The 11,272-nt window shown below is 43.9% G+C and overlaps 1 protein-coding gene across 1 annotated transcript in view; it reads right to left on the reverse strand.

Moving 5' to 3' along the window:
- Positions 1–333: 333 nt before the first annotated feature.
- Camk1d (calcium/calmodulin dependent protein kinase ID) overlaps positions 334–11,272 on the reverse strand; it is a 386,144-nt gene continuing 375,205 nt past the window's right edge. Inside the window, exons 8-10 of the mRNA XM_028764793.1 lie at positions 5,041–5,128; positions 3,209–3,326; positions 334–797 (exon numbers count right to left, since the gene is read on the reverse strand). Coding sequence (XP_028620626.1) covers positions 679–797; positions 3,209–3,326; positions 5,041–5,128 — 325 coding nt within the window. The 3' untranslated portion in view covers positions 334–678. The remainder of the gene's footprint in view (positions 798–3,208; positions 3,327–5,040; positions 5,129–11,272) is intronic.

Here is an 11,272-nt window from a genome sequence, read left to right on the forward strand (position 1 = left end):
GTTTTCTGCCAGTTTCCTGCCAAAACCAGCCCAGCACAGCGGCTGAGGTGACTTCTGGAGGAAGGGACTAGGAGTGAAGGAACACAAGTATCGTGCACTCTTAGCAGTGGACACAGATTCTTGATCCTCTTAGAATTTGTAAAAAATACCTTTTAACCCTTCTGGGAAGGGAAAAAAATCTCTAAAAGGTTAACGTAAAACCACTATTAAAGAGTAAATGATAAGAGATCATATAACTAACAGATCAAAAAGACACATCTCAAAAGAAAAAAGTCCTAACGCACAACATTTACCGATATTTAAATAATCCAGTTGAAACCTTGATTTTTTTTTTTTCATGAAAAAAATACACCCTAGACGGCTGCCTACACTGAGAGAGCGGAGTGGTAGAGTTGGGGGAGGGGAGCAAGAAGGTCCATTCAGTTAGAGCTTTGCAAGATTCGTATATACAGCACCAGATCCTGTGACGTCAGCTCCCCTTGAGTCAGTCAGTACAGTTTGTGAGAAATGAACACATCAGAGTTGCAGTATAAAATATGGCCATAAAAAAACTTCTGTCTTCCAGTCCTATGCAGGCGCACCATGCAGGATGGGTGGGGTTTCTGATGCTGGAGCTGCTCCGACCAGGGGCTTCTCCTTCTCCGGCCCCGCCCCCTGGGTTCCACCTCCAGAGCCGGGTCACTTGCTTCCTGTGTGCCCTGTTGTCACAGTGGTGGGCCTGGGTCTCCTCTCAGCTCCGACTCCTGCGACCCCCGACGAAGAAGAAAGGAAACTACAGAGCGTGGAAGGTGCCAGACCTGCTAAGAACAGCAGACAACAATTAAATTCATACCCCCCTTCCCAGAAAGAGGCTCAAATGCTGGGCTATAGGATGAAACTTGTATATAATCGCTAGGCGGGCCCTCTACACTCTACCCTCCACCCCTGAACTGTATATACAGCCAGATCCTGAACTTTCATTACCCTATAGGAAGATCGCTGCCATGTGTTAAATTGTTTTGCTCTCTGGTCCAACTTTTGGGCCCTCTTTTTTCTTCATAATTAGAATTGATTTATATTTGAAGATGATGTAGTGTATCCATCATGACCCATTTATTGAGTACTTTCTGTCTATTCTTTGCTATACATTAGGCTAGCATACCACTATCTCTCTACTAAGCACTGAGATGGGTGTGAATTGTATAGCATCATTATTAAATCGTTCATTTTTAAATTTTTTTCATATTTTTAATTTGTGTATATATGTGTCATGCTTATGAGAGTGCAGGTAACACATATGTGTACATGTATGTAGGGGCCAGAGACCAATGTCAGATAGATATCTTCAGTCACTCTACGCCTTGTTTTTCTGTTTGTTTTTGAGACAGCTTAATGGGTTGGTTAGGCTGGCCAGCAAGGCCTAGGGATTTGCCTGACTGCACTCCCTGTGCTGGGATTAGGGGCTCACCCTCTGCCTGGCTGTTTTACGTGGTTCCGTGCATCATCGGACGCCAAAGTACTTTACTAGCCGAGAAGAACAGATCATTTCTTACACAGCTCCATGAAGTAGTCATTTTTATAATGAAAAAAAAAAGTCTGTACCCTTTTAGATCCAAATTTATATTCCAGGAAACATTTTATATCACAGGTCTCTGACATGAGGATGTTCATGATTTCCATAAAATGTCCCCAAGGCTCAGTTAGATAGTTTGTGCCTGCAGTGAGGGAGTGTGGTGAGTACGTCATAGACGCTACACCCATCAGAGGAGATGAATCCACTGATGAATTCAAAATTGAATTGATTATTGGGATGTGGGACCTAGCTAGGGAAGCAGGTCATTGAAGGACAATACCATCTGCCTAGATCTCTGTCCTGCTCTTTCCTGGCTGCCACGAGGCAACTCTGGACAGTAAGAACTGAAACTGTGAGCCAACAGTTCACTTTTCTCTTGTAAGATGTCTCTCTTGGGTGTTTTGTCACACTAACATAAAACCGACTCACAAAGCCACTGTAGTGTACACCAGCTATTGTACAGCTTTTGAAGGTATACCCCTAGCCACTTTGTACTCTGGGTCATTGAGAGAACCATAAAATATAGTATTAAAATAAGAGCCACTGTGGATGCCATTGTAGGAACCCTTAAAGACACGAATAGTCAGCTGTGGTATCTCTTTTGTCAAGGGTGATGAGAAGGGTCTGGGTTAACAAGTGTAAGTGGTCCAGAGGCGTGCAATTGTGTCAGAGAAGCTCATGGGGGATGCCTTGAGAAAATTTAAGAACTGTGTATGAGTTAAGAATGGATAAAAAAATTAGGATAGCTCCTTTTGGGAATGAGGAGGATGCTGGGGGGATCAAACCCTGGGCCTTCTTAACTTTGTTTCACACTAGGTAAATGCTCTACCACCAAGTGACATCCTAAGCTTCTAATTTTAAGATGGTTTTACAGACTGGCCTTGAACTTGGAATCTGTCACCTTCAGAGTGCTGGGATTACTGACTGGTGTGTGCTATTATGCTCAGCCGTGGGATGGCTCTTTAGCAAAGAAGGGAATCCTTTTACTGAGCCAAATAGGGAGGTGCATGATGTCCAGTGATTGGGTTGGGAGCGGGGACTGATGGGAACATGTAAGGCAAGGATTCTGAAGTAGAGAGGGATCCCCAGTGTGGTCTAGTGGGAGATTACTGTACATGTAAAGATGGGGAGTGGAGAGAATTGCAAGAGCAAGTATGCCTTCAAGGACGTCTGATCCTTTACAAAGAGGAAGGGCAAAGCAAGAGCAGCCCTGTTGCTTTTATTGCAAAGCCAGTTTGGTGCATATTAATAAGTTCAAATACCCATCATCCTCATGAACACAACATCAACAATAATGAAACCCAGACTGTGGAAATCAGTGCAACTGGCCACGAGGATTCTACCATGACCATACCACGCAGTCCAGAGGGTGACTGAACAAAGAGGCAAATCAGAGGAAGGAGAGACAGTGAAGTACCCTGGCCTTATCTTTGGTTGTGTGGTACTTGTGCCGTGGATTTCTTATCTACAAATGGAAATGATATCACCTAGTGTGGGTATTAAATGTTGACGATCTTCTAAGGTAGTCACGAACATTAAATGGGTTAGATGTGTTAGAACATGGTGTGGCAAACCGTCGGTGCTCAGCTCTCTCCTGCCCAACCCGGACTCATCTCAAAAGCCCGCTGAAGAATTGCGGTTTTGCTACATACGCACAATCTTTTTGGCTGGCCAAACTGAGGTTGCTTGAGACACTTGCATTTGAACTGTCCAGGCTGCTGCCGAGCTGTAGCCTCCGCATGTGTCTCACGACGGCCGTGGCATTAAACGCTTGCTGAAATGTAGGGAGGAGGTCAAAAAGGTGGAGGGGAGGAGGACAACAAATTATTTCAGCTAGTTGGAAAACATTCCAAGATTGCTCGAATTTGCTTACCCAGAAACCATAAGCACTACGAAGTGTCTCAGATACTCTCAGGACACTTTAGAAAGAAAAGTTCCGTTGTCCTTTTCAAACATGCACACATTTATTTAAATCTCTTCCCCATCAAAATACATTTTGGAGGTTAAAAATTCACTTGCTTCTGGCATAAACTTTGAGAACAATTTCACAACAATATTCTATATAATTTGCAAAAGGGGACTTTTAGAACCAAAAGCATATATAATACTGTATCTTAATATGTAATATTGAAAGGTAGAGTCTATTTTTCTATAATTGGTGACTTGTTTTTTATTTTTTGTTTGTTTTTGTTTTTTTTTGAGACAGAGTTTCTTTGTGTAGCTCTGGCTGTCCTGGAACTTGCTCTGTAGACCAGGCTGCCCTTGAACTCACAGAGATGTGCCTGCCTCTGCCTCCCAAGTGCTGGGATTAAAGGTGTGCACCACTACTGTTCAATAGTACTTTCTTTTCTTTGCATTTTTGGCAGTACTAGGGACTGAATTTAGAGCTGTGTATATGTTAAGCAAATATTCTATCAACTCTATTTTTACTTTTGAATTATGTGAGGCTTTTATTAAGCTGCCCAGGCTGGCCTTGAGTTTGTAATCCTCCCGCCTCAATCTCTTGAGTACCTGGAATTATACCCCTGTAACACTAGGGCTGGCTCCGTAATTAATGCAATTGCCCTAATTAATGACATTGCTTCTGATGAGAAAGTAAGTTAAGGGAATTTTATTTTTCTTTTTGAACCAGTGTCTCATTGTGCAGTCCTAGCTGACCTGGAATTTATTATGCAGGCCAGGCTGGTCAAACCCACGGAGATGAGCCTTTCTCTCCCTCCTGAGTGCTGGCTTTAAAGGCGTGTACTATTGTGCTTGGCTCAACAGAACTAATTTTGTTTCTGTTGGCACTCACAGCAAGACAGCCAGCTTTTAATTACTGATGCCGATTAGAATACAGAGTTTAGGCAATCAATAGATGATCTTGAAATTGTGATGGTTTAAATTCATCATTTTTTTAAAACCAGGAAACATTGATGAGCTCAACCCTGGTTTTCTGTGTCCTTTTCCTTTAATAAAAGGTGATTATTTAAGGTCCCAGCAAAGTAAGGGAGACAGGAGAACCGTGCTGTTTAAGGGAGAGCAAACAAGATCCCACACAGTTGCTTTCTTTGAGACACGGATGGGAAATACTTTACCCTTTCCTACACTGTGATGTTCCATCCATGTCTTAAATCAAAAATCACTTAAATTTATGTTGCTGGAGAGCTGGCTCAGTGGTTAGGATCACTGGCTGCTCTGCCAGAGGACCTGGGTTCCATTTCCAGCACCTGCATAGTAGCTCACAACTATTTGTGCATAGACATGAATGCAGGCAAAACACCCCACACATATGATGCAACAAAATAATTTTAAAAATGTTTGGAAGAATAAATTTAAATTAGCAAAACTAATCAAGTAAGGTCCTAGGGATTGCCATCCAACCCCCCAACCCCCATCATGGGTCACTTAGAAACACAACATGTGCAAATTGGAGAATCACTTTCTCCAGAGTGGTTTAAACTCCCGGAGAATTTGATAAGCATGAAGTAGGCACACCAATGACTTACTCTCCATTTGCTCTTTGCAAAATTCTTCCGGATCTGGGCACTGACGGATTCGTGAATGTTTTTGCTGAGGGCTGTGTCACCAGCGATCCTGAAACACAGGCAAAGAGACTTTTTCAAAGAGGCTTCTTAGGCTTGGCCATAGAGTCCCAGGCTGCTGTCCCTGGAAGCTTCATCCCACCCTGGGAAAGTTGAGGCTGATGGAGGGTGGCTGGCTGCTGCCCTTCTAGACTGTTTAGTCTCTCAGATGAATTGTCCTTAAACCCATGCATGGCAAAAGCCCAAGTCCTACAGTATCTTCTGCCTTCTACTCTCTTCCCAGGATTCACCAACTTCCTATTGGTCCCCTCTCTACCTGTCTCGTGGTTTTCCTCTTTGAGCCTAGGCCCTGCAACATTAGACTCCATGACAGCTTGGGAACCTGAGTTCATGTCCCTTGGGTTCACTCTTCCTTCCTTACCAGCATTAGCCTTTTAGGGCTTCTTCTCTCAGCTCTGACATTTGCTCCTTAGCTGGCCCTGGCTTCCAGTGTCCTTGTAGACAAGGCTCCTACACACTGCCACCTCCAGTAACTTTAGCTCAGCTTGACCCATGTTCCAGAAAGTTCCTATGGCTTCCAGGCCCACGCCCAATCTATATTCATGGTCATAGGCACTCTTCATTGGAGCTCTTGGTTATTTACAACTTTCTCTTCAACTCCCTCCCACCCTTCTTCATCTTGCATCTTACTCTGCTTATACTTTCCTTCAGAGCTGACAGAAATTCCCTAACATCACACACAACAGACCATCATTCTCCACAGGACCCTTCTCTCACACCAATACTGTCTTCTATACCCATGAGTTGATTTTCCCTCCAGGTCACAGAAAACTTCCTTTGACTCTAAGCCTAATTTGACCTTTCTGTTTTTCTTCCTAAGCTATTCAATTCTAGGTTGGTCTTTGAGCTCTATGAAAGAAGTTATTTCTTTCTTGAGAAAGTTGGCAAGGTGGGCTTCAGAATCCTGGACCTCTCTTACCCACCAGATAGTACCTGCTATAGGAGAAAACTTTTTATACCCCTGCCCCAGGCCTGGACTGCCCTGGACAGCCTTGGACTTAAAAAACAGGCCCACCACTTCAAAGTGCCATCATCAATGGTCACAAGACATGAAAGGAACAAGATCTGGGCTTGCTGGGACCAAGTCTCATTCTGTCCAGCCTTTCTTTCTCTATAGAACTATCTGTAGTCCAGAAACTAGACTATATCTGTGCCAGGCTAATATCCCAGCTCAAAGCAGCCTCCTCCTACATCCTCACATGTATCCCTCTCTCTTCTCAGAAGGGCTCAAAGGATGCTCAGAGATGAACTGAAATGAACCAAGTTTCCACTTTGAGCATCTCCCAGTTGCCTCCCTTCCCCAGGCACACATCAGCCAAACAGAAACCACATCTGTGAGTGAGCAAATGAAAAAAAAAAAAAAACAAGCAGTAGGTTCTGGGTCCTTGAGGCTTCTTAATAAAGCTTTCATTTGTTCAGAGCTCATAGGAATGCTTCCTCCTGTGCCACCTAGGATCAATATGTGGATACATGTGTGTGTGTGTGTGTGTGCGCGCGTGCGCGTGTGTGCCTGCGTGTGTGTGTGTGTGTGTGCATATATGTGGAGGCCAGAGGTTAATCTTGAGTAGAATTTCTTAGGAGCTTTTTTGTCTTTGTTTTTTTGAAAAGACAAGATCTCTTTCTTGGTTCTTGGGCTCATCAATTAGGCTACACTAGCTGGCTACCAAGCCCCAGAGATCTCCCTGTCTCTGCAGCAGTGACATTTCAGGCATATATTGTCCTGCTTGGCAGGGCCTCATGCTTGAACATCAACCCCTTTATGAGCTGAGGTATTTCTGTCAGCATCCTTCTGTACCATCTTTAACAGTTCTGGTCTCAGAAAGTGATGTTAATTCCAACAAATCAGTGGCCATCTCTTTCTTGAAAACAACTGGGCCCAAATGATAGGAGGTATGACAAGTACTTCTGCAGGCCAGAGTGGCTCCAAACTCGAACAGCTTGGAGAAGTGGGGATCAGGGGCGACTCAAAGTCTTGACTGCCATCAGTAGCCTGGTCCCCAACACCCTGACCCCTGAGCCTGTTGCCTGCACACTGCTTCTCATGCCTCCTGGGTGGGTTATCATAGGTCAAGATGTAAGGACAATGCTAACTCTGAGTTATTTTAGGGCTGTTTTTTGCTCATTTCCCACAGTCTTCAGCTGGGCTGTGTATGGGTCAGAATCAGGTTGACAGCAGGTTGCTCAGTGGTCCTGTAAGGTAGTCTTCAAAGTGGCTGAAGTCCAGGTGTGCCATTTAATTGACTATCTGGACAGCCATGAGTATACAAGGGAAAAGTGTTGTAGGATTCTTCGGGTCAATCATTAGGAGTTTGTTGGGGCTCCTTTTTTTCTCTATTGGGCAAGAAGAAAGTACCTCTTTGTAACAGTAAGTCCTAACAAAAACCACAGGGTTTAATGAATGCTCTGACATTTCTCATTTTTAAGTTAGAACGCTCCTTCATTTCTTATCTGTTCTTGATATTTTGCTTTTGACTCTCCTCGATTTTGGAATCTAGTGCTTTTCCATGATCATTTTATATTTCCACAATTATTTTATAATTTTTCAAGGCCAACAACATTTTCCAAATCCAGCTTTAAATCAGAGCCTACTATTTATAAGCAGTCAAATCCTATTTGTTCACACCACTCATGGGTCTTAGGCAAACTAACTCCTCTGGAAATAAAACAGTCACTTTGTGTGCATGAGCATGTGCACATGTATATGGAAGCCAGAAGCCAACAAGTCTGTCTACTTTCTACCTTATTTTTTGAAATAACATCTCTCATTGGACCCAGGTCTTACCAACTCAACTAGACTGGCTGTCAGTGAGCTCTGTATCTGTCTTCACTTTCCTAGCACTGGGATTATAGGCAGGTAAAGCCTTGATAGAGCTGTGTAGTGCTGAGGGACTGAGCCCAAGTTCTCATGCTGGGGTGGGTATATGCCTGTGTGTGGCTGTGTGTGTGTTTCAGACATGTTTCCTCTCTCTGGTTTTGCCACTTGGTCAAGCTGGGTTTGGTGATATCTGGTGTACCTCCCAACCATTGTTTCTTGGATTACTTCCCAGTTCCCATGGCCAAGCAGAGTTAACATGTCTGGGATCTTACAGAGAGATGGAGTCTCAGCCAATATTCAGGAGGATGATGGTTAACTTTACATGTCAAGTTGGCTGGAATATTGGTACCCCAATATTTGAACATATGCTAGTTTCTCTGTTCTCGTGGAAGTATTTCTTAGATAATATTAGTAGACTTTGAATTAATTACATCACATGGGTGGGCCTTATCCATCAGTTGAAGGAGTCAGTTGGGGGGCAAAAAGCAAGAGAGTCTGTCTTAAGATTGTAGTTGCTACATCCACTGTGCCCTGGGTCTCTGCACAGTTTGGATTTCCTATACCTCACAATTATACAAACAATTGTCTTAATTCCTTAAAATAAATATCCCTCATGCTGATTGCCTTAATTTGCTTGTCAATTAAGCCAGAGATAAACATTCAGGGCAATCTGACCTGGAAATGAGCCCCACACGTGCTCCTATGAAACACGCATGGATTCCTATCCTACCACTTGCCAGTTCCCACACACTGGCCATCAGTGAACAGCTTGCATGTTTCTTATAAGGTACCAGCAGGAAAAACGGGTGAAACCCCAAACAGGAGTGGGCTTAGAAATATCTGGTAAATGGTATTGACCAGCTTCCTCAAGGGCGGCTTTAGCAAGAGCCTGATTCTGTCTGGAGTGGCCTGTTCTGAGGTTTAGGAAAGCATAAGTGCTTCCCAGGGGCTCTCCTCACCCCAGGTGGCTTGGGGAAGAGGGCCCAACAAGCCTGGAATGACATGAAGCTCCCGGGTAATGAGTGTGTCAGGAGTACAGCTTTGAGAGCACAAAGCTGGCAAGGCGCCACTGCAGGTGGCCCTCTACCTCCCACTGGCTCCCAGCTGGACCCTCATTTTCCTTTGCCTGCCTGGGCAATTTTACCTTGTGGAGACAAGCACCACACAGATGCAGGCAAAAATGGAACTTGGGTGATGCCTGCATCAAATGCATGGGTTATTATTTCCTGGTGTCTGGCTCCCTGAGAATGTTAATATACAGTAAAAATGGAAGAACTTGTCAAGAGCCTTCTGATTAGGAGACCCTGGGTGGCACAGCTCCTGAGCATCTAAGGATGACTCCAAATCTTTGGCCCTAGCTTGACTTCTCTTTGACCCTGGCTCTCCAAATCCCATCATGTCTGGCTCACCCTGCCCTGATCCGATCTATCTCATGTAAGCCATGCTCTCTTACTTCCCACCCTGAGCGTCTCTCATGGCCCTCCTCCTCTCTGCTCTGCACCTTCCCGCCCCACATCCAAGCTTCCCTTCCCAAACCTGCTATTTTGTCACCAGACAGGGCTTTATGAATGTAGATCTATTCTACCTGGTGAAGCAGGCTTGGATTCATGTAAGTGGGTTACAATTTCAAGACCAGCCTGGGTAACTCAGAAAAGATAATGTGTCAATTTTTTTTTAAATGAAAACAGGGATATAGTTTGGAGGTAGGTTGCTTGACTAGCAAATTTGAAACCCTAGGTTCACTTTTTAGTAGCAGAAAATATAAATAGCATTAGCAGCAGCAGCAGCAACAAATACATAAATAAATACTTCTTTACCCTGTCTAAACTTCATCAAGACCCCATTGCCAAAAGGGCAAAGTTAAATTTTTTAGGATACCAGTAAAATAACAAGGGTTCATCTAGGTCACAGATACATTAGGTGCCAGGTGGTCTTGTCTGTCACATGTACTGTCTTAATTAGTCCCTTGAAAATCCCTTCAGGATATGCATTTTCATGTATGGTCTGGATTCTATGGAGGATGCCTGTAGGGTTCAGCCCAAGTAGTAAGAGATGATGCCAGGCCAGATCCCCACTAATCCTCACCCTCGGTTCTCTCTTCATTCCCTGTCTGTCTCCTCTTACTCTACAATATCAAGGAACACCAGGTGTTGTGGTTCATTCCTGGACATTCAGTGTTTAGAAATAGCCCGGACCTAGGTTATTCATTTTGCTTGGCACTCCACCCCAACCCATGGGCTGGGCAGCAACCCTCTTCCAGTCAAAAGCATAGCTTGACACCAGATCTAGTAGGGACAATTTTACTCTCCTGAAGTCCCAAGAAAGAGATGTTGACTTGGGTTCTCCAAAAAAGAGACTAGTTTTCCCCATCATGGAGAGGGAAGGAACTCAGGAGGCTTTATCCCTCTCTGAGGATTTATAGGCAGTAAATGGTTGCTGAGAGGGGGAACATTTTCTTTAATGGTTTATCCACTGCTAAGGTGCCCATGTAAATAACTCCTCACCCACACTTATGAAAGCAACCCTAACTAAACTTGTTCTCTCTCTCTCTCTCTCTCTCTCTCTCTCTCTCTCTCTCTCTCTCACACACACACACACACACACACACACACACACACACACACACACAAGCATGAACATGCCTGTGGATATGACAAGGCTATAGAAGGAGAACTAGTGTGAAGAAGGAGACTAGAGAGAGGTAGGGAGGGGACAAGGGCAGGTAGTAGGAATGAATGTGATCTGAGTACATTATGCACACATATGAAATGCCATAACAAAGCCTATTATTACACATAATTAATATATGCTAACGAAACTTTTGTTAAAGAGCTGGAGAGACGGTTCAGTAGTTAAGAGCACACACTGCTCCTGCAGAGGACCTGCGTTCAGTTCCCAGCACCCAAATCAGGTAGAACCTTAACTGCCTGTAAACCCAGCTCCACAGGGATCTGATGCCCTCTTCTGGCTGCCATGAGCACCTCCACTCATATGCATATATCTGTATGCAGATCCACACACATACATATAATTAAAAACAACACATCTTTAAAAGATTTATAAATTTTTTTAAACAGAGAGAGCAGACTTTAAGCTGCCTTCTATATTTTCTACAGAGTTGGGGTAGATTATTGGAGGAACATGAGGAAGCCAGGCAGTTCCCTTCCCTCTCTGTAAGATAGTCCCAAAAGTCTGATACCTTTAAAGGCCTACTGTGTGTGACATAAAGAAAAATTACTGTGTTTTCATCATATACATGGACCCACTAAGTGTTATCATATACATGGACCTGGTGTCTGAGGTTACTAAGTATTATCAGAT

Source organism: Grammomys surdaster, unplaced genomic scaffold (assembly GCF_004785775.1).
Source record: "Grammomys surdaster isolate TR1022 unplaced genomic scaffold, NIH_TR_1.0 146, whole genome shotgun sequence".
In the NCBI taxonomy this organism is placed as follows: Eukaryota; Metazoa; Chordata; class Mammalia; order Rodentia; family Muridae; genus Grammomys; species Grammomys surdaster.